Source organism: Scleropages formosus, chromosome 1, assembly GCF_900964775.1.
Source record: "Scleropages formosus chromosome 1, fSclFor1.1, whole genome shotgun sequence".
NCBI classification, from domain to species: Eukaryota; Metazoa; Chordata; class Actinopteri; order Osteoglossiformes; family Osteoglossidae; genus Scleropages; species Scleropages formosus.
The window spans coordinates 21,614,210-21,637,859 of NC_041806.1; the positions used below are offsets into that span (position 1 = coordinate 21,614,210).

Genomic DNA, 23,650 nt, shown 5'->3' on the forward strand with positions numbered 1-23,650 from the left:
CAAATTTTGGAGAAAAATACCCTGATCCATGGCACAGAAAGAAGTGCATAATAAATTACATTTATTCATTTAGCTGACGTGTAGGGGCGCGGCAGCGCAGTGGGTTGGACTGGGTCCTGCTCTCCGGTGGGTCTGGGGTTCGAGTCCCGCTTGGAGTGCCTTGTGGCGGACTGGCGTCCCGTTCTGGGTGTGTCCCCTCCCCCCTCTGGCCTTACGCCCTGAGTTGCCGGGTAGGCTCCGGTTCCCCGTGACCCCGTATGGGACGAGCGGTTCAGAAAAGTGTGTGTGTGTGTCATTTAGCTGACACGTTTCTCCTAAGATACTTATATCGTCAAGCTACTCAACTGTATATACCTGTTTCTACAGCTGGATAATATTTACCAGAGCAATTAGGGGTAAGTACCTTGAAGTTACTTACCCATTTATACAGCAGGAAGTAGGATTTGATCCTGGTTTCTTTGAGTTTAAAGGTGGGAGCTGTAACCACTGTGGTACCTATTGCTCTTTATAGAGCAAATTTCCATTTCTCACATCAGTATGTTGCTGTGCAGCCTATGGTGAGGACCCAGGTTTAAATTGTCACTGTGCTTCTCTAGCTCTCCGTGGCGAGTTGGCCACAAGTGAGCTTTTTTCCCGCTGGGTGGATTAGATAGTTGATCACAGCGCCACTTATCGTCAAAGCAAGAACCTGCAGGGTGGAGTTGGAATCGGACAAATAAGGCTTACTTCCAATTGTGTCACGTTGCTCGACGAAGCTTACAGTCTGTACTCTGAAAACAGGTAGCTCTCAGCACACACACCAGAGGATGTGCGTGTCTGCGTTCAAGCCACCTGAGTTGGCGTGGCCGCCAGCATCCGGTGTTTCTCTGGGATATACACTGTATAAATTAGGTAATTAGCCGCAGCTAAATTGACAGAAAAAGACGTAAAATAATTTAATAAGTACTCTTGCCAGTGTTAATTGCTGCCAGATACAGCGCCTAAGCAAAACATCTGTACTGACTTTTTAAAAAGATTTTACAGTGCAGCACGGTGCTCATTTTGACACGAGGATTGTCTTTAATGACTGCAATGATTGTAAGTGTCCTAAAAAGTTTGAAAAGGGTGTATGGCGTTGTCTCCAGTAATTCTCACCTGAGCAGAGATGAATTGCGTGAGCGTGTGCTGCTAGCGATTGGCTTAAACTGCACACGGATGAGTGAGCGGTGTAATGGAGCGGATTTCCAGACCGAGGGAATAAGTTACCATCAAGGGATCCCTCAAACGACTCAATGCGGTGGAAAATGCTCTGCGTTTGTTCAAATCTCGGCAAGCTTGTTTTTCCACAAGTGCTCATTTTTCTTTCTTTGGAAAAGGGTTTCAGTGTTTTTATGGCTGCTTTGTTTTCTTTCCAGTCTCTTCATGCTGTTTGTGATCTGGCTTTTCCGCAGATACCACTCCTTGGCTCAGGTAAGGTTTGCGTAAGTGTGTACATACACGCGTACGACTTTGCATTTGCACGAAAGCATGTGCATTTCTGTGTTTGTGTGTGTGTGTATGTATTTGCATCTACCCTCCATCTGCCCCAGGTGGGAGTCCCATCTGGCTGGCGGTGGCAATGCAGTAGTCTGCTCTCTGTGCTCAGGTTGCGAGCTGCAGCCTACCCCCAGGAAGCATTGCGACCGACCTTCGCCCTCTCAAAGGTCCGCCAGGATGGGCGGATGGGTGATTGGAACAGCCTCTAGAGCTGCCTCTGGGTGACCTGTAGCAGAGGCTTGACTTGTGGCACGCTCCAAGGAGCTTGCGGAATGCGACAGCGTAATGGCTGTTTCAGGGCACTCCCTCGCAGAGAGGAAATGACAGGAATGCGGCCTGGCAGGATTCTGTCATCGCTAAACACCTCAGTTTGGGTTTGTGTGCCTCTGCATACATATCATTCCAAACCCCTCCTCTGTTCTGGAAAGAGCACACTAGAAATGCTGCTAAGTGAAGTATGGAAAATAGGGCCATTTGAATTAATAAGATAGCAGAATTATATTCCTAATTGATTCCTTTATTTACATTTGAGACTTGCTTTTTTATTTAAGTTTAATTGGAAACATAGAAATTCAGCGTAATATAATCGCACCTGTGTCAGACTGCCTTAGCTTGGACTTCTTGATGTTGTTATGAGTTTAATAATACGTGATATTTTCTGCATCGTTACAGTGCGGTCGCTCAGAGGAGCGTTTCTGCGGCTTGATGCCTCGCATGAAAATTAAAGAGGGCTTTCTACAGCGACGGATCGAATGTGCGTCCTTGCGGCAAGTGCGTAATTAAAAACCTGTGCCGCGCTGCTCGCCGCTGGGGTTCGGGAGGGGACTGGCAGGGCAAGAGTTAAAGGGCTCCGTGCGGTTTCTCATCTTGCCGCGCTGAGCGGATAAATGGAACGCTCTGATCATTTTCAGCACGCAAGAGCTGGCGACTCGGCCCCCCCCCCCCTTCCCTCGCTCCCTCTCTGAGGCATGCAAAAATGATTAATAAAATTGGCAGCCAGCGCTGCGCTGTATTTTCCCCCTGGAGCCTGGCTGATTTACAAGGGAACAGCGAAGGGGGGGGGGGAGTGCGAGCGAGGAGGCAGGCAGACGGAGAGGAAGGAGGTGGGGAGGCAAGGGAGTTGTAATTGCCGGCTCTGTAGAGGCGTGAGAGAGCACTTTGAAATCCCATCCCCTGGCACTGCCTTTCTCCAGCTCCGCAGGGGGACTGATGAGAAGGGTGAACGGGGTGGTGGCGGGATGGCCTATGCGTGGCCCCTGCGGTGCAGTGGGGTGGGGGCGGGGGGCAGGTTCCTCTTATAAAACGGAGAGCCGCATTTGCTCTCTGCAAAGCATATTGGACAGCGACACACTCTCTTAGCCTTGCTAGGGGCCCACAGGCGACCAAGTCCTTAGTACCAGATGGAGTGGTGTCACTGAGAAAAGACACGTGGGCACATGTATGCAAACGCTCTGCGTCACATGCAGACTCGCATAGAGAGAAAAACGCACTCGTTTGTGGAAATGCACAAAGTAAGTTTAGAGAAACGGACACTGTGGCCCCCGAAGCGAACTTGTTGAACCCCGACAGCAGATGGTTCTGTGGCCCACTTCGTCTCTCCAAGTGTCAACAGCATTCTGTGCGTACAGGTTCGTGTTCCGAGTCTTTCTCTCACACTCCTCTGCCCATTCCGGCTGAAGGATGTTCTCCGAGGTCCACCGCTACACATGCGGGAAATTTTTTTTCTGCTTAATTAGTTTTTAATTAACCCCTTTGCCTCGGAAACGTGTGGAAATTCTTTCTTGCGTCACTCGCTGGGCCTGATGCAGAATTCTTCCAGCAGTCTCAGGCAGTGGTGCCGATGATCATACTGAATATCACCTCCTGGTGGTCTGGAATACACGGCTCTCCGCTTGAATGGACGTGTGTGTGTGTGTCTCAATGCATGTTGGCATTTTAAGCAACACCACTGCGCTCAGATCACAGTAGTTTCATGCTAACACTATTGATTAAGATTATTTACATAGCATGTTTTTGAAGGCCCATATTTTAGTTTATTTTACTTACCACACCCAGAGTGACCTGGACTGGAACCCTCGAGTTCAGGAAAGCAGCAGGAATTTGGAGGCTCTGTGATCATCCAGACAAAGCATTCATGGGGAGTGTGTCACTTCTGCTCTGTTTTCAGTGAACTTATCTGAGTCCAGAATAGACAAGTTTTCTGATTTCTGTTTTGCGTGAACAGTGTCCCAGTGTCATGGTGATGCTACAGCATGCAGGTCAGGTGACCGGATAGTCTGGTGAATTGCTCACGTGTCACTGTGAACGTCGGCAGTGGAGAATGGCAGTGGGAGCTTTTTTGGCATTTATTAAAATAGTGTAGTGATGTGCGTTACCTCTTGGGGTGCCTCTGATTAGTTTGGCATGAAACCGAGGTTGCAGCTGTGTTCCCGTGTTTCTCTCTGACTCCTGTTCTTCGTTCTTCTATTCCTGACTGAAGCGGGCGGGAATTTTCTGCCCGACATGGAGCAGCGCCGCTGAAGCGAGGCCATTGCCCGCTGTGGTGATTAGCGGTACGGCGGTATGGCGGAACGGGGAGCGGAACAGCATCAGACCGGATGGTGACTCATTTTTCCCAGTAATCCTCTTGCAGTGCACGATGGGGATGTACCTTCTTTCAGAGCTAAGGGCGGAACAGCCCTCCCCTGCCCCGTCGGGCCTAGGAAAGGAGACTTAAATGCCCACCTCCCTCCCAGCTGTAGAGGTTGGGCAGAGATGGAGGCAGCCCCTGGAGGCTGCTAATGAAAATGGACCGCGTCCGCGGCGGTGAAAATTACGGGAGGACTCCCAGGGCCAGGGGTGGGGGCGACGGGTAGCAGGCCAGCACGGAGCATATGGCGGCGTGTTTGTTTTTGCGGGAGAGTGTTTACAGCGGCCCTGGCGTGGCCCCGCGCGCTGTTTGTCCAGGCTGTTTGTGCATCAGGCCTGTTTATCACTGTTGCGCGTCGACCGTCTCTGTCTGCAGCGCCACGGCACGCGTGCCTGCGGCTGCATATGCATCATCGTGGGTGGCTGCGCTCGCGTGAGCACATGCATGTGTCTCCGTGTGTATAACGTGTGTGTGTGTGTGTGCCTGCTCATGCACACGTGCCACTGCTCTGTGTAAATGGATCTGCTGAGCCGTTTCCCTCCGTGCGCTTTCTGGCTCTTCCGCTGATTTGCGCATATCTGCTTAATAAAGGCCACGTGGTCCGTCGTCTTCCAGTGAATTTATAACGACTCCGAGAGTTGAAAGAAGGGCTCCTGCGTTTTGTGGAGGGTGTACGCAGTGGTTGCCTTCGAGTGCAGCGCGTGGAGTGCGTGTTCTTGTGGACCAGGACTAGCAGTAAGAGGGAAAACGATATTGCAGCGATCGCTAGAGGAGGCCCCTGCATCGCATTTCGAGTGAGCGAGCCGTTCCTCCCCGCTGCCTGCCTCCCCTTTCTCTGCCCTCCCCGCTCCCGCTCCCCCTCCCCCACTCCGCCTGCTCCCTCCCCCCACCCCGCCCTCCCGCCCATGAAGATGAAGGATTACTGTGATAAATGCTCTGCCCTTGAGGCGGCAAGGAGGGCCAGCGCAATCGCCCGCCTCGTGTGACAGCCTGGCGCCACGGTAACGACGTTAGACCCCTGGACCCCAGGCCCGGGTGACAGGTACCTCCCCCGCAACAACGCTGTTCCGCTCAACCTTTCGTGTGCTGCATCCCCCCCAACCCCCCCCCCCCCCCTTCCCCCAAAGCCTGGCGGATTTACAAGAAAACAGCAGGGTTTTATGGTTTGGGAAGAGGAATTCTTTTTGTGCGCTAAGTGCATTCAGTGATTAAAAATACATACATTTTAGCTATCTGTAAGTGACCGACTTGCATGGGTATTGACGAGTGGTTCATTACAAGGGCCTTGCGTACTTTTCTACACTAATTAAAGGGCTTTCCTGCATGTGCCGACCCACCGTCCTGCCGGTGCCGTTTATCATCCCACAGGTCAGCCCCCGGGGAGGCCTTGCTGTGAATCAAACCTCTAATCAGCTTGGGCCGCGCTGCACAGAGGTGCAGCAAAACGATCGCCAACCCGACAGCCTCCGCACGAGAGGCTAATTTAATTAGCGCTGACCTTCCAGAGGCTGGTGTCGTGACCACGTCGCTGCGAGCCTCATTAATGTGATTTGCCAGCTGCCGGGACAGGCCAGGACGGTCACGGTGAATATCCGGGCTGTGTCTCCACCAGCCCTGCCTCCGTACATCCTCTGCTGATAGCCCCAGCATCCACCTTGCTGCTCTCCGATTGCAGTTCAGTCTTCTGATGGGGTTGTGTTTCTACTCGTGCCGCATCAGTAATTCGACACCGTTGTTATTATGGTTCACCCTAATTTATGCTGCCCCCCCCCCCCCCCCATTTCCCCTCACCCTAATCTTTTCAGCTTTTTGCCACTTTTCAGGGCTCTATTTCAGTTTGCCCTCACAGTTATACCAGTGACTGCCCTTCTTTCTTCTTTACGGGTTTTGATTTAAAAAATGTTTTCGCTGCCCTGTTAATTAAAGCCCACGTTGTCTTTCCCAGAGTTTGACACATGTCGGTACTTTGACATATCAATTCCATTAACTACGCAACACAGGGAGATGATGAATGGCATTATGGGTGAACTCACCTTGCTCTACCGTTCATGAAGGTTAGACCATATAGCAGCGTGTGCATGTGTGCTGCTTGCTGCAGTGCTGTCAAGGGGATGTGACTGCATGTATCTCTGAAGGATGAGTTTTGTCTCTCTCGCTGTGTATATTAATGTGTGAACATATCAGAGTGTGTGTGTGTGTGTGTGTGTGTGTGAGAGACAGAGTGTGTGCTTCGCTGTCCAGCCTCTCAGTGACATTAGCAAGGAGGGAAGCTGTCACTGTTACAATCCCACGGTTGAGAGCACCACACCACGCTCCGTAATCCTCCAGCAGAGTGCCTGGTCAGCCGTGCAGAGGCCCCAGTCCGGCCCGACTGGCGACCGCGCTTCTCATTCACGCTTACTTAGCACTGCCTGTCAGGAAAGCAGTGGGCGCGATGGCCATTGCAAGCAGCTCCTGCTTACTGTTTAAAAAAAAAAAAACAAAGACGTTTGTACGTACTGTCCCTAATCGATCAGGATTTACGGATCCCCGCTGAGTGATAACTGCCACTTACTTCACATTATTTTGTCCCTTGTGTTTCCACCTTTGTGTCACAGAATATCCCCATGCGCGGGCCCACAGCTAAAATTCCCCAAATTTTACATTAAAGCAGGTAAAGCAGAAGTCTTGTGATTTTTATCTTACCGAAATCCCATTAAATAAACATGACTGTAAATACTGCAACAAGATGCTTCAATGTATTTACACACTGTACATTTGTGAGGGGGCTGTGACCAAACCACATGGTGAAATTTGAGCATCTTATCTCTCCACGCATGCGGGTGTAAATTGGCTTGACAGTGTCTCTCTCTACGTTTTTTTTTTTTTTTTTTTTTTTTTTTTTTTAAGCAGAGGGTGTCTTTTCAGACGCGCGGCAAATAATATCGACTGCTTATCCTGGCACAGGCTCCGGAACTCTCCGCTGCTTTTTAATCAGCATTTTTATATGCAAATGAACGAGGCCCACTCGGATGGAGCGGGAGAGAGAGAGAGAGCGAGAGAGAGAGCTCTAACAACCTCCAGGCTGGCTGAGAGCCGGTGGAAAATAATAGGTTGCGTTGGTTCCCGTCTCCCCTGGCTACCGCAGCCCGCGGCTGGCGGAAGCGCTAACAGCCCAGCCGAGTATTCATTTAGTATTCTGCAACGCGCCGGGGCCGATCGAGACGCCGAGCCTGCTGCGCTTTGATTGCGGAGCGGAGAGCTTCGTACCCACCAGTTTGTGTGTGTGTGTGCGCGCGTGTGTGTGCGCGCGCGCGTGTGTCTCTCCGTATGCCTTGTGTGTGGGGAGGTGCAGAGATGTGAGGGGGCTGCGGGAAGGTCTCTGGAAGAGGGGCCAGCATGGCAGGGGGCCAAGGTGGGGGGGGGGGGGGAGCAAGGCAGCCTGAGCCCTGGGGTCGGTCTCCTGTCTCGTGCTGTCTGATGGCTGACAAGCTCGCTGCCGCGGGCGCTCGTGTGTGTCCTGAGTGACAGCTCGCACCACGCGGAGAGAGTGAGCGAACGAGCAAGGGGGGGCAGAGAGGGAGAGGAAATCGGTGGCTGAGTGATTGAGTGGGTGCCAGACTTTAAATGTGCCCTCAGAGAGAGCGAGGGGGGGTAGAGGGTACCGTGGTGGGGAGGTGGGGGGGGGGGTTTGGGGGGGAATCAACAAAAGTGCCCTGATTAAAGTTTAATGATGCGCCTTTGCCGGATGGTGAATAATAAGCGAGAACCTGACGGGCAGCCATTTAAAAGCTCCCTGCTCTGCTCCCCACTTTCCCCTCTGTGGCGGACACATACGCAGGAGGCGCCTGTGTGCCTGGCGGACCGCCGCTTCCACACATCCACTTTGCTTTGCCCCAGTATCACAGAGGTGGAGGGAACGGGGCAGTCTCTGAAGCGGGGGTCCTCTTGTGTTGTGGAGAGGGCGAGGCATGCATGCCTGCTCCGGGGGGGGTGGCGGCCGTCTTTATGCTAATGAGCTGCGACCAGTGGGCACCCCTGATTTGAACACTTTGGGAAGGTCCCAGTGGACTCTCCCAGGGTTCTTAACAAACACGAATCCTCTCCATTCATTTTAATAAGGAAATAGGCTGATTATCAAACGTTTTTCATACTGTTTGAGACTGTCGGCCATGACCGCAGTGCGCAGCAATGAAAGTCAATGATTAAAAGCGTTAGGCACTAAAGGGAAGCTGGACTCCTCACATTAATTGCTTGTGTCACCAGCATGTCAGAGCAGCACTCCCCAGGTCCAATTAATAAGAGCGGAAGCCCTCCGAAATAGGCCCGTCGGATCACGGGTACGCTCCAGGTACGGAAGCCGTGTCTCTGTCCCTGCTATGTGACTCGGAGCTCCTGTTACGGAGAGGGTGACCTGCTGTGGGGAATTTGAGAGAACAGGAAATTCTCTGGGTGAAAATGGTGGAAAATGGCTGGTAAATGCAGAATTAAAAAGCACGATAAAGGGTGAATTTAGTTCAAGAACTGTCAGGCTTAGCGGGGGATGGGGGTGCTTTGGAACAGTGGTGCCGGGAGCGTGGTGAACAAAGGCGACTGGGAGCGCGAGCGATCGTCTGGCCTCGTCCCTCCCGAGATCGTGTCACGGAGGTAGTGGTGGAGGGGAGAGAGGGAAGCGGAGCGTAGCCATTAGTTTTAAATCGGAAGTCTCTCAGTTTTTTCCTGCTTAATCCCCTAACAATTGAATAAAATATGACATGCTTTCTGTTGTCGTGCACACTCATTTTCAGATGACTCTGGACTTTGCTTGTGTAAATGATGCCTTTTGGTATGGATTGTGATGTCGTGTGTGTGAAATCAGGAACACGTGTGGCTTGATGGAATGCTAATGATTTCAAGTTCTTATGGGACTGTTTACACCAGTGTCGGTAGTATTACGGAAACATGTGGCTTCCCATGTTCTGTGAAGGCCAGTGCTTTTTGATTATCACTGTGCAAATGAATGACATTACGTCTTTGTTTAAACACACAAGTGACTTTTCTGCTTTTAATTGTTTTAAAAAGTAACCCGCATGTATGTGATCATCATCCAGTGCACCAGTTTACCGGCTAGCGGTGTAAGGAGTTTCCAGGTCCCAACTCACTGATCACCAGTTTAGTGGTTGTTGCACATCTTGGGCAACTTAGAGGGTTAAGACCAGGACGATGTGCTTTGAGAACTGAAATTTTGGTGTTTGGACTCCACAGTCAACACTGAGAGCGTGGTGTTCCTGTGTGCTGCTGTGCCGTTGGCGGTGTGGGGAGAGTTCACTGGCACTGCGCTCGCTCTGGTCAGAGTGTGAAGGCTGCTGCCTGCTCCCGCTCGTGCCCCGTGTTCTGCCCTTCGCTTGCAGTGCGAACAGCCCAGACTGCAGATTTTCTGTGGTTTTCCGCTGTTTGCTGATCTGCGGTGCTTACCGAAACTGTTCGGGTCAAGCGTGCCGATCGAGGGAGGCCACCACGGGAGCCCTTTGGTTACCAGGGTAACAGTTACCTCATTGGTCAGGGAAATAGGTTTGCGTGTATTGTTCGGCCAGGGTACACCGGGGAGTTGTGGCCCCGGACAGCAAACCAGTCGGTCATTATGTTCCTCTGAGAGCGTGGTAAGGGCGTGCGCAGCCCTCAGCGGTGTTACTACACAGTCCATCCTGACCTACCTGCAGTGGCTCTGCTCTGACGGTGACCTCACATAACCCTCACTAAATCTCTCTCTCTTTGGACTGTTTACATAAGAAATAAAGGAGCAACGGGTCATTTTCACAGTCATGTCTGTCTGCTTGTTGACATACACACGTGGTCAATATATTAATGACACCTCTTCAGTAAGATATCGTACAGCACTATAACGGCAAGGACTTGTTAACAATTTAAGTGTACTTCACAAATAACTTTGGTAGAGGGTGTTTTAATAGAAAAAAAAACAAAAATAAAATACACACACTGCTGTTGTCACCCATGAGCTTATTGATGATGCTCATCCCAGTTATACAGGAAGGCTGATGTCCAGCTGGAGAGAGGAGGGGCCACCGGCCTGTCGTGCTCTCCCCCGATTGGCCGGGGTGGAACTCTGTCCGGCCGCAGTTTGCAACACCTTCGAACGAGTGTAGCAGTGAGGTAGGCGCCTGTAGAGTGTGATTGTTGTATCTCTTAAACCCCGAGGAGATGAACGACGCTCTTGGGCAGCCATTCAAACAGCTGCGACCATTTGTTCTCTGCTGGAGCAGAGGAGTTATGCCCTGCCAGAGACTGGTTTTGAGGCTTGCGAAAAGGGGGGGCGGGGAAACCCAATAAAATTGATTTACGAAAAACAAACAGAACAAAAGAAAAGCACACTAAATAAATAAGGGACAGCTGAAAGAGTCTGCGCCCCGTTGCCTGCTCAAGCTGTGGCTCGGGATGGGATCAGCCTCCTGCCATGTTCAGATGTACGGATAAGTGGCCCACGTAATGTCCCTCTCGGTGCCCATGGTTGTTTGTCGAGCTCGGACGGTGGGTGGCAGCGGAGGGGTGGCAGCTTGTACTCATTTAAGGAAATCCTCAAATCCCCGCAAGGGGACGCATGATTGTTCTCTGGCCCTGTGAGGAGGAGACGTGGGGGAGATATAAAAAAGGAAGCTCAAAGACTTTAAATATTTAAATGTCCCTGTGTGACAGGGGAGGACAGTGGGAGTTTAGTGAGTCATTACCAGCCCCCCATTGCCCCGAGTCCCCGACTCTCGGTGCCGATAAAGCCCCGCTCAGTAGGGGGATTGTGGGAGGGCCGGCCGCCAATTCGCGCCAGATCCCTTCCTCGCTTCCCAGGCAAGCGCAACGGTGGAGGGAGAGAGAAAGAGCAAGTGAATGGGCAAGAGAACAAGCGCTGGGTTTTGCAAAGATGAGGGCAGGCAGGAGTAGCACAGACGGGAAACACACAAGCTCTGACAAATGGGAGGGTGACGCTCTCGCTGCTTTTAAATACCGCAGTAAGAAGTTTGCCGGAGGTATGGAGATATGAGGGCTGCTAGTGAATTAATATTAGCAGTACTTTTTGTTGTGACCAATGGTACTGCATTTTTATGTATATTAAAGGATTAACATTTAAAGGTGCACTGTGGTGATCTCTGCAGTTAAGTTGTGAAGTAAACACTTCTGGTTCTTTCCTGCAGATTTTGTTTTGCCTAGAAAGGGCTTTTTAATGGACTTGCATGCGTTGAAAGGAAAGCGCGCAGTAAACTGCCATTGGAAGCTGTATCTTTTGTGTTTGTAACGCAAGTGTAACAGATGGGACGGCGAACGCGGCATCGCAGCCGTGTTTACAAAAGCAGGAAGACCATGGACGCAGGCGCTCTCTGGTCATTGCTAGAGGGAGCTGAAGGATTCGTCCGGATCGGCGGAATACCCCTTTTCATCACAGTCTGTTCAGTTCTTGAAATGTCACACCAACTATTTCTCCTCAGTCCTTTGTCCTAACCCCCCACCCCCCTCCAAAACAGTGTTTTATAGAGGCAGCTGTGAACATTAATATTCATCTCAGCCTCCATGCCCCCCACGCAAACACACTCTGGCCAGCGGGTTATACCCAGGGACCACTATCCTCTTAGATTCCGCATGTGTTGCGTTGATTGGTGTCCGACTATGTACCCTGGGCCGGGCCACGACACACCCCACTGAACCAGCTACGTGCAGCAAATATTGATCCCACATAGAAGTGGGCCAGGTGTGATATTTTCTGTAGTGTTGTGGGCCCAGACAAAGCACTGATCCCCTATCTCTGTCTTTTTCCCTCCATGCCATCTCTTTTTTTCCTTCCTCTCTACAGAAGATGGTCGTGAGCCTGACTGTAGCTGCGTTCTTTGACAGCGTTGCCTACGTCATGGTGAGTCACGCCACATCGATCTTGCTTGCAGACACAGGGCCTTTGCCAGGTCACACTTCCATCTATTAAAGATCCCCCTCACTTCCAAGGGTACATTAAAGCAGTTGTAGTCACGGTCACATCCCAACTGTGCATTCATGCTTGGCCGCTCCCTAAGACAGCGCGCAATGTCTTGTGTTTGTCACCACTTTGGTCTAACGCCTTGTTTCTGCTCATGCTCTCTCTCTGCTGCGCAGGGTGAGGACCATCCCAAAGGACCGCTGTGCACCTTTCAAGCCTGGTGGCTTACATACTTTGGTGAGTTTGCTGGATTGTCAACACCTTCAGCAGACATGTGCCACGAACGCAGTGCTGCGAACAGTAACGCTGAGGACATGCTTTTAGGTATGGCACAGGTCATGCCTGGGAGCTTGGATCTCAGAGGTCATATGTATTCTAGTCAGACCGGTGACCTTTGTTTTTAATGATTAATGGAAAGAATGGACAGAGAAGCCAGAAGTAGATGGTGTCGTGAGAAAACATTGTACGTGACTCTGCAAAATCACTTTCAGCTGATAAAAGCACCCAGAAGGCAGTTGCGTGAGGGTGCAACGGGAATTGGAATACCTCCTGAAGCGAAAGGTTTTACATTTAAAATGCGTGATCTCTCTGCCTTCTTCTGGGTCAATGTAAATCCAACCTTGAGTAGATACGCAGAATGTTAAAACTTGGTTGTCTCAAAAACTGCCTTAAACCGAAGGTGCCGAATCACGGTCCTCTGCGTCGAGGCTGCCTCCATTGGGTGTCGCTGAATTTGGACTCTGTTCTGGTTGCATGGCAGGACCTGCAAGTACATGGCTGAGACAGAGGCCTGCGAACCTGCTGGAAACTTCTGCATTAGTTATTGATGCAGCGGGAGGCATTCATGTGTGGTGCATGCCAGCGACGTCCAGGCTGCTGTTTTTGAGTCAGAGCAATGATTGCATTGAGTATGTGGTGTCTAAAATTAGAAGCGCCCAGTTGATGTGTACACCAGGCTCTTGTAAACCAAACATCCTTGCAGTGCACGCCACGCCAGGACCAGAATAGAAGCCACGGTGGGGAGGGTCCGGGGGAGATTCTGGGAAGGTAAGGGAGGAAGAACTGTGAGCAGAAACTCAAGATGGTGGCTCAGCTTTCGTCAGATGGGTGGAATGCTGTTCCAGATAAAGGGTGTAGAACCCCACACCCCTCTGCGTTTAGTAAGCCCGGGGAGTTTCAGACCCATGTAAACATGGCGGCACTAGTCATCCCCAGGGCGCTCTTTGTATCAGTGTCACGCTACAAAGGGGATTAGGGAGGGCGTTGTTTTCCCTGTATGTTGACATGGATTTATTATGAGAACGACATTAGTGGACTGTGTAAGGGTGGATACTCCACTGCAGCTGAATGAAAGCAAGCAGGTTTACTTGCTTTTTTTGTTCCAACCCATGAGTGTAACCACGCATATGGCGTCTGTTGCCGCAGCATGTCTCGAAGACACTTTTCAATCAACACGCAGTTCCTGCTCTTTCACAATCCTGCTTTTGCCATATTCTCATGTGCATTATCTGGCACCAAGGTTTTTTGTCCCCAAACAGCTTTGTTGTACTTGATCAATCGATGACGGGTGTTTCATGTAACATTCTTACTCTTCTAAGCGTTGCGGTGCAGACAGTGACCCGCATACATGTGCACAGATGATGGACTTCTGTGAGCGCGTCAGCAGCACTGCTCCCCCAGGACTGCATTCTAGCACAGCTTCCCCTCCCTGTCCCCTGTCCTCCATCCCCTGCCAGCTCTCTCTGTGGGTGGACACACTCAGAGCCACAGGTATTAATGCTCTCCATTCTGCTCCTTCCCTGTTGAGAGGAGCACAAACACAGCGCTGCGAGGTGCACGATAGAAAAACAAAGAAGCACAAAGGGAGTTTTTGTTCCTGCAGCCGGGGGAAGCCACAAAGCACACATGCATTTTTGGAGCGCTTTGGATTCTGAATGTATTGCCCTGGTTTGGGGTTTTTGTTTGTCCCACAGTCCATCTCATAGGCATTCACCTGCGCAAGCTGCTGCCCAGTCGGCAGGGGGTTCGCAGTCCTTCAACCTCCCGCCCCTGCGGGTGTGCCACCGGCACGGCGGGCCGCGATGCCTTCGATGAGGCCATCTTATTGGCTCACAAACAGCATGTTAGCCTGTGCCACAGTGATTTATCGCTCCGCCACCCCAGCATAATGGGGATCTGTGGGTGTGGGTGGGGAGGCATCCAGCCCTTACAGCTACGAAAGCCTTTGAGATTCCATTAATGCACACGCACACACTCCGCCACTTGGGCTCGCCTGCCCGTCTTCGGTCGGTACCCCTCTCTCTGAGGACCCTCTGCGCACACCATGGTAATTTATTTATGATGATTTGCTGTTTGTAGAAATCCCTGCTAAGTCCCAGACAATGGCCTCCTTCAGCAAGGCCCATCTCTTGGCCCGGAGAGGACCAGGCCAACAGCCCCACTGTGCTTTTCGTTATGAAATGATATCAAACGACGAATGCCACAATATGACTATTTAGAGAGGCCAGGTTTGGAGTCCTCCTTTCTTTTTAAAGTGAACACATTCCGCTGGGTTGACGTTACCATTGTCTTGGCTGCCCTCTTTTTTCAGTACACTCTATGCTGTAAAGGAGGGCTGTGCTTGGCAGCCGCCCGAACAGAAAGGAGTGTGGTTCTAGGAATGCATACAGTTAGTTGGCGAGAAGGTCACTATGTTTCCACGATGCTGCCCATTAAGGACTGGCTTCTGCTACACAGGAGATGTCAATACTTTGCTGAGTTCTGCGCGCACCCATGTGTTCCACCATCGTGCCATCTGAGCAGACCTTTGTGTTTGCTACTCTGTCTCTGATTGTCCCACAGCTGGCAGTGGCTCAGCCCAGTTGGAAAGGGCAGAGCCCCCTCTCTGGTGGCTGGTACCATATAGATTTACAGACAGCTGTCACGGCTGAAGAAGGAGTGACCGGTGACGGGGACAGAGTGCTGTTTGTGTGGGAGATAGCCCCCCCATGGCCTTGCGGTTCTCGCTGGTCTGCACACAGTTCCTAGGGGGTCCTGCTTTCTGGGCTCTGCTGCTAACATTTATGTTATATTTACGTTAACATGTGTATCTGATGCTCTTCTTCAAAGCATCTTAGAATGTTAGCTGCTTACAGTGATTTTCCCATTTGCACAGATGGGTAATTTTTACTGGAGCATTTCAGCGTCAGTTCCTTACTCAGGGGTACTACAGCAGGAGCTAGGATTTGAACCTGGGTTCTTCGAGTCCATGTTAGCGGCTCTTACCACTATGCTCCCTGTGCAGAGGAGGACCTTGTTAAAAAACTTGGAGGGAGGTGTCCCCCCAATATTTGTGTATAATTCCACGGAATACTGTTATGTTTTTGCCCCCCCCAACACCTGCTGATTACACCGCTGATATATTTACGAACATGCTTTCCGTGTTTTATACAAAGACTTTTTTCTGATGGAGGTGTGTATACAGAACATTCAGAAAGCAAAATTCAAAATGCTCATAACAACATATATATGTGTATAAACGATTGGTCGTGTTTGGAAAACAGTTTACGTGTGTCGCAGCAAGTTAATATTGTTGACCTTAAGTCAAAACAAACTTTTTTAATGGCCCGCTCCATTGCGTTGTTTTTTATTTTTTAATTGCCTGTTCAATTACAGTGTGCACAGTCGTCAGGTGACAGGTCCCGACGTGTTCTTTCAGCGTGGTATCCTGGGCGGTAAATGGAAATTGCAGGTTATTTTCCTGGGAAGCGCAGGATGGAGGCTGTCAGAGATCAGTCATCAGGACGCGGAGTCTCTCCCTCCTCCTCGAGGCGGCGGGCCGTCCGTCTCCACGCATTTGGTAAAACCGCGGAAATCTGACAGGTGCCAGCTTCTTCAGTGCTCGCACAGGGGTGCTGAATAATGCATTGCGCTGGAAAAGTTGTACGCGTGCGTACGCGCGCGCAGCAGTGCGTCTCTACTCTGACTGGGCCGTACCGCAGTAATCGTTCTGATGAATGGGGAGCGCCTGAGTTTGTGTTGAGCGCGCAGCCGCGTGGTTACTCCCGCTTTCCGTCAGCTGCTTGTAGCTCTCCTGGCTCTCATCAGGCAGCGGGGAGCCTGTCGATGTTTAGTGTTGCTGGCCGAAGTTCTCCCTCCCGTCGTCGTTACACGGGTGGCCCCGGGGTCACGGTGCTGTCGCTGTGTGTCCCCATGTCCGAGACCTGCAGCCGTGCTGATCTGCACGGGCTACGTATGCGAGCCCTCGGTCACCTAAGAGCAGAGCGCGGCGAATGTGATGGTGTGTCCGACGTGGGTGCTGACAAGCGCTGCTTGGCGGTGGCTCTAGTGTTTCCCCCTTGGCCTCACCACCCCTCCCTCACTCGCAACATCGCTCATCCGCCAGCAGCTTAGCAGGATTTCAAAGCGCGGCAGCCGAGCTCTCCTGGAAGATAGAGCAATTTCCCGTCCGCTCGCTGGCGGTGTCTGACAGCGTATCCGTTCCCCGGCAGGATGTCCACCCTCAGACCACATTAAATGAGCGATGGGAGAACTTTTGCCCGGCTTCCTTCTCTTTCTCGCTTCCTTCCCTGCCGTCCCTCCCTCCCACTCCATGCCCGCGCAGCCGCCCGTGAAGGGTGCCGACACAGCCCGACCAGTTTCACACGTTTGCTCACACTTCTATAATGTTCTCTTGCGACCTCGACACGCCAGCCGACCTGAAGTGACCCTCTTCCATCTGCTGCTGTTCATTATTGTGCCGTTCTTCTCAGCCTGGCAATCCTACCCCTTGGCCTCTATCACACGGAACAGTCTTACTGCCAATTACACAACAACCAGCCATATATTCAGAAGACTTATTAAAAAACCCTATATGTTTAACTATAAGGAGTCATTAGACTACACACTTTGTCAGGAAATGGCACTTCTTTAATTCTACTATAATGATGGTTAGCTACCATGTTTACCATACCCTCTGGGAGCCTGTGTTCATTTGTTGTTGGTTTGTTTGCCAGTTTCATAGCAGTCATCTCGGGACTTGATGTTTCAAGATGGTTGTGTCCCAGTTCTTCTTTGAATGGGGTTTGGCTCTTATTGCTCTTCCCAACAGTTAAATTTTAGATATGACTGCGGTAATAATTAGGGGGTTCCAAGCTAAGCTTCGTCAAGTCCACTGGACTGAGCAGTAACCCAGGTGCCACCCGTTCATACTGCAGCCTGCTGGGCAGAGGTGGGTGGGTGGGTGGTCAGTCGTTGGAGTGGCAGCCAGTTCAACTACGGTGCTATTTTTGCAAAGTATGCTAATATATAACGTCTCCTTCATAGGTTCATTTGTGTTGTTTGTGTTCCGTCATTCATGTAGGAGACAGAAGGGTGAATGTGTTGGGACGAGCTTTCGAGGAGTCTCTGTAAGTCCAGACTGGTTCACAAGAGATGGGCAGTGTGTTTGTGTTGTCAGTAGAGCAGGAAAAAGAGTCTGGTGGGTCTTCGTGGGCTTGAGCCCAAGAGGAGCAGCATCTTTGTGTTCCCATTGGTTCAGAAGGCCAGTTACATGTGAGTCTGCGTTGCATTGAGGGAGAAGGTGCCGGAATCTCGGCTGATAAGTTACCCGGCGGCATGCTGCCTGTGTCTGATTGCCTTCGCAGCTCGGCCTTCCAGCTCCTGCCAAGGCTCTCCCAGGCCTCATTAAACGCTTAGCGAGCCTGTTGGAACAGAGCATCTCCCCCCCCCCGCCCCCCACCACACTGTTCCGGAGGTGATGGGGGCCCGGGCTTCTCTCTCCAGCAGATGTTCGCTCCCGTCGTATTTCAGAGCTCGGTCGTCTGCTCAGCGGACGCCCGTGACGCCTGCACGCCAGCTGGACCCAGGGTCAAGGTCACATTTTTGCTCTCTGTCCCCACCTCCATCGCCCACCCAGGGCCCGTGGGCAGTAAATCCATGTTGTCATCTCATGGTAGGGTCATGCAGGTGACCTGGAGTCATCGAAAGGAGGGCAGGTGGGAAAATGATAGAAGCGATCCATGAGGCCTTCCACCCGAGATGATTCACATAAGCAGAAGGAAAATAACCCTCCCAGCACCCCGCTTTTTTTTTTTCCTGGCACCGAGTGTACGCCTCCTCTAACCTCGGCGTATTGAGTGATGCCACGACTGTTATCCTTGAAACCAATCAGCCATTAACTGAATAATTCAGCGCTCAGCCTTGGAGCCTCCGGACACACAGCGAGCAGACGGATCAGATTACACCCGGCCCCCCAGCCCCCGATCCCAGCATGCCCAGCGTCAGGAAATGGCTCTATAACAATCCAATAATACGGGAGCATGACGCTGGCTGAGGTCGTCCTTTCTTCGTGCCGAACCTCGGTAGATGCTGTGGATGTTGCGTGCTAGGACTCCCCCCCACACCACACACACACACAAAATCTTCCACCCACCTCCTGCCTCTCTGCAAACATCCTGCAGTGTGATGTAACTGCTGCCTCACAAACAGTCACAGCTGATGCATGTTAATGAGCCGCATAATTAAATAGATAATTAAATGTGTCCCTGCCATCAGTGAGTCGTGTTTGTGCCCTGTTCTCAGACGAGGTGTGAGATGTGGTGATGAAGGATGTCCCTGTCCCCCCCCACACAGATTGGAGTGCCCTGGCCTGGGTCAGTCTCATCACCCTTAACCTCTACATCAACCTAGTGAAGGAGACACGGACGGAGCAGTACCACATGTGAGTGTCCCTTCTCCCCAGCACACATACACGCCCGCTTCTCTGACTGTATGTTTGTGTCTGTGTGTACATTAATGTATGTGCTTATGTGTCTGTGTGTGTTTTTTTGTGTGTCTTGTGTTGCTGCATATGTCATTGCATGTGTCCGTTTGTGCGCGCGCGCGCTTTGTGTGAGAGCTCTTCCTTTGGACTGCGTTGCTCTGCTCTAAGTTATAAGGGTCCATTGTGCCTAGTGTACGATGTATGTGTCTGTGCCCAAGGCCGTGCTCCTGCTGGCTCCCAGCAGCCCTCCCCTTTCCCTTGTGCCGGGAAGCTCCTCCCGCTGCAGGCTGAGCGGTTCTGCGATCCGCCAGGCTTCCACAGGCCGCCCGTTCCGCTAACACGCCAGGCGCTGCGTGACACGCATTGTCTCGCCCGTCCGCCACGTCTGTCGAGCTCTGCGACGAGCCGCGGGCTGCCGCCACAGCGACAGGCTCACAACATCCATCCCGCTGTTCTCTCCCCCCACACCTCCCCACCCGCTCCAACGTCTGCTCGCTCAGCGCCGTTTGATGTGCTGGCGTTGCGCTCCGGCGCACTTCCCCAAGAGCCTTCCCGAATCGCTCATTTGGAGACTTGGCACGTGTGTCTCGCTGTCTGCCGTCCTTTTGTGGGACGGAGGGGCTCCGTACTGCTTGAGGGGGGGTGTCTCAGCTTTGTCTGACCCATGTGGTAAAGTGAGGTGTGTGTGTGAGTGTGTGTGTGTGTGTGTGTGTGGTTTTACCATAGTAGAAGTTACGCTTGTTTGTGCGGACAGGAACTGGGCACGTGGGTTGCAGTTGCGCGGAGGGAGAATTGATCTCTCGTGTATTTGTCGATCCGACCTCTTCAGCTTTCCTCCCTGGAGTGCAGGGACACGCTTCCTCCGGGCGGTAGCATGGGAGGCCGACGCTGTTATCTATTCACAGCCGCACAGCTGGTGAAGGGCAGGCCGCAGGTCCTGTTTACACACCTCCGTGAGTGCGGCTGCTGGCCCGGGCGCCGGTGCGCTAATTGAAAACGGAAAAGAGCGTGGAGCCTTGGAAGCATGCCCCGTGCCGACAGCATCCCTGCCACCCCCCTCCCCCCGGCTGTCGTTCCGCTTCAGCTTCGCCGCCTGTTGTTTTCAAATCTTTATTTAACGCCTTGGCGGATTGCGCGGACGTGCACGCACACACCGGGCCCACGGCGACGGCTTGTTTTCCTCTGTGGGCAGTTAACCCTGGCGGCCCAACTAACCCCAGTCCTTCACAAGAGTTATTGTTAGCGTTCTCCTCCTGGGATCTGGAGCGGAGTGGCAGTCATCCCCTGGAGCTGGCCCTGATTAGGGTGAGGAGGGGGCTGATGGGCTTGGACAGCGCCCGTGGTTCGACTGATGCACGTCTGCGGTCCTGGCTGCGAGTTCCATTCAAATACCGCTGGCTTCTTCAGACCGCAGTACCGAGCACAAGGCGGCAGGAGGGCCTGTCGGAACAGCACACCTCCCCCAGTGTCCAGGCGCCCACACCGTAAAAAGTTTGCTGTGTGTGTTTGTGTGTGTCTATCCTTAGTGTACCACCACTTTTGGATGCAGGTTTTACTGATATCTCTGCTCTACCTACAGTCAAAGCTGTTTTGGTGTATGTATAGACTGTGTGTTTTGTGGACACCCCCCACCCCCACCCTGCGTGTCACCAGGTTGCGCAGGAGAAACATACTCAACCGCCACAGCCTCTCCCCCCACGAAATCTTATTTCACAGAAGTGCTGGCAGGGGGCAATCTTCCATCACTCTATGATGAGTTAATGATCAGCAGCTTAATTGGCTCAGCGAGAGGGGACGGGGGTCGGACTTGGGCTGTGGGTGTGTGGGGGTGGGGGCGGGGGCTAGGGTTAATGCCCAGTCATCGGGAGCCTCTGCAAGTCTGACTCAGCTGTCCGGTGCCTCTGACAGACGTGTGCAGCGATCGCAGCGATCACAGCTCCTGTCAGGGTCTCGTCTCTCGCTCTGCTGTTCCACCCGTTCTCTCCCTCGCTCTCTTCCCCACTGCGCCTTTTCATTCATTTAGGAAATTCTCATTTACTGTTCATTTACTGGTCTCTGCTTGTTAGCGCTAATGTTTTCGTGCCACAGTGGCAGGCAGCTGTAGCTTTCGGGAACTCGGGGGTGTGAAGGTGGGCTCCACTTAGCACCCTGCTCTTTCTTGTACCCCAGTCCCTGTAAGGAAACATTGCTGGGCTCCCAGTCTGTCTCGTGGGGAGACTGACTACCATAGTAAAAATCTCCCTGGCTTAGAGGTGCGTTTGCGTTATGCGCTCATGGACTCTGACACATATGCATCACACACCTTTACAGAGACACACACTTGCACAAAATGTTCGTTTATTGCCACGCTGTGTGAGACACCCACACAAACACGCTTTCAGACACACTCGCGCACGCGCGCGCACACACACACACGCACACGGTCCCCTTTGGGTGCCGGGCACTCATCCCGCAGTTCTCCGTTGAAAGCTCATTTCGCTGGGGCTCTGTGCTGGGCTGGACGGCAGCCAAGCGCTGCCTAATGGGGGCCCTGCAGCAGCGGGAGAGCGTCAGTGTGCGCAGCGCGGGGGGCTCGCAGGGCCCGGGGGGGTGCTGGCTCGACGCCACAGGGACTAGAGCCAAACTGCAAACGGGCAGAGGGCCCTGCTGCTGGGTCACGGCTCCCCCTGGGGGCTCAGGAGATGACCATGGTGGTTTCATCGCCTTTCCATGTGCTTTGCCTGATACACCCTTCCACTGAAACACACACAAGAGCACACGTTGCCTCACACATTCATACGCATCATTAGACTTCATTGGAGGCATGCAGTCTAACACACGTGGAATAAACTTGTTCCACGTGACACACCCATCATTTCAAACGCACACAAAGCGTACACTATGTGAAACACACATAATGCATTCAGTGACACTTTTTTTTGCCTGCTGTTGTATTTGGATGAGAATATCCTAAACAACATCAACATCAGGGGTGTTTGGACAAATTCATCACCCTGTAGCAATTTCAAAACGTTAAGAATTCGTCCAGTCTGTGAGCTCTGTGTTTGAAACTAATTATTTTTTTTAAGTGTAATGGAAATAATGCAAAAAAACAAGTTATTTTTAGAACATTTTTTGGTCTTTTGTGGAGGTGGGATGGATGGCACAAATGAGCATGCACATATACGCACTATATTATTGTTTTTGTTATTATTATTCTTATTGTAATCGTTATCATCACTATTATCATCATTATCATTATTTTTTTAGCTGCCTTTTAAAAAACCACTCACATTGTTAAGCTACTTAGCTATTTACCAAATTTATACATCTGAGCAGTTTTACTGAGTATTATGCCTTCCACTACTGTATAATATGAGGAGTCTAACCACTGTGTCATCTGTTGACCTTTATGTGCATTCATAGGTCCACATGTGTAAGCTGATGGACCCACCAAGGTCTGCTTCCCAAATTCCACTTCTCCCGTTTGGCAGACCCGGTACCTCTTACACTTTACCATAGGTGCCCTATTTCTGTGGCCAGGGATAGAAGAACCTAGGGTAGGGGGGTGTGGAAGAAGCAGCAGCGGTGAGTGGAGAGGGGGTTTTATTGGGTTGTGATGCTGGGAAGGGTGTATAGAAAGAATGGCATACCGTGTTGTAGCTGGAAGCAACCTGATACAGCGCAGGGTCCTCATCCCCTGGTGGGCCACTCAGACGCTGCCCTCCCTGTTGTGCCGTGAGACCCTGAGACCCAAGCACAGATACAAGCTCCAGTGCACAGCCCTGCCCCTTCCAGTGGCCTTTTAACAGCGAAGCATCATGGGTCCTGTTTACGAAATGCTCCTTAGGCATGAACAGAGGAAATGCAAATGTCATTTTAAACAGACCTAGCAGGGCTGGGTACTCATTGCTTAAAGCTGCCAAATGATGATGAATGTGGCTGCAGCTTGTTGGGAGTAGTGGGGGTGGAGGGGGTGTTTCTGCGTGACCCCACACTGCAGACACCGTACTTTATGCTGCAGCAGTCGAGGAGTGGTGATATTGAATCGCTTTCCTGCCTGCCTGGCTCAGAGCGCCACTCGACCTGGACCAGGACCTCGTGGATCCTGCTTGGTCCATTTGGCCAATGAGTTGGGACCCGGGTTGAGCCCCAGTCTGTCATACTAGAGGCGTAAGTGTGGTGTCATGTGACAATTGGCAAAGAGAAGAGCAGCTTGAGTCTGACAGCAGTGCCTGTCCCAGGTCTGGCCTGGGAATGACGATGGCTACAGGGTCACTGTGTGTGCGGACAGTGGAGGCATTGTTCCGGCACTGAGGGTCTGAGAGCAGGTCAGCTTGGTGCCAGTCGCCACGGGAGTCTTGGCCTATCAGCATGCAGCACTTTATCTCCCCCACACACCCTGTCCCCACTCGCAGTCCCTGCCTCCCACATGAGCCGTGCGACTACGGCGAATCTGCTGCTTCTTTCCCCTCTGCAGCTGCACCTCTCGTCCTGTCAGCCGCCAGAGGTCCCCGTGAGGCTGGATGTCCGGCACCTCATGGCCTGTCGTGCAGCTGGCAGCGTGACACGTGCAACGGGCGCTTTTCAGTTGTTTGCGCTTGCAGCTCATTGTTCAGTGTCTCTCGAAAGGAGCGAGGATCCGAGTGGACAGGTGCTGCTGCCTCTGGTCTTGCACCATGGTTGAAAAGGATGTGGGTCGCGATCTGCTGTAACTCCGGCAGGAGCAGCCTAAGGGAGCCAGCTCCTGGGTGGTTGTGTTTGGGGTAGTTCGATGTGTCCACGGCAGCACAAACCCTGGGAGAGAGGTGGAGCTTAGGGAGGAGTTTTCCGACAGAGCCGGTGTTTTCAAAGC

At 52.0% G+C, this 23,650-nt stretch overlaps 1 protein-coding gene across 1 annotated transcript in view; it reads left to right on the forward strand.

Moving 5' to 3' along the window:
- LOC108933112 (cyclic AMP receptor-like protein A) overlaps positions 1–23,650 on the forward strand; it is an 89,891-nt gene that overhangs the window by 4,801 nt on the left and 61,440 nt on the right. The window contains exons 3-6 of the mRNA XM_018749937.2: positions 1,395–1,449; positions 11,958–12,014; positions 12,251–12,311; positions 18,687–18,774. Coding sequence (XP_018605453.1) covers positions 1,395–1,449; positions 11,958–12,014; positions 12,251–12,311; positions 18,687–18,774 — 261 coding nt within the window. The remainder of the gene's footprint in view (positions 1–1,394; positions 1,450–11,957; positions 12,015–12,250; positions 12,312–18,686; positions 18,775–23,650) is intronic.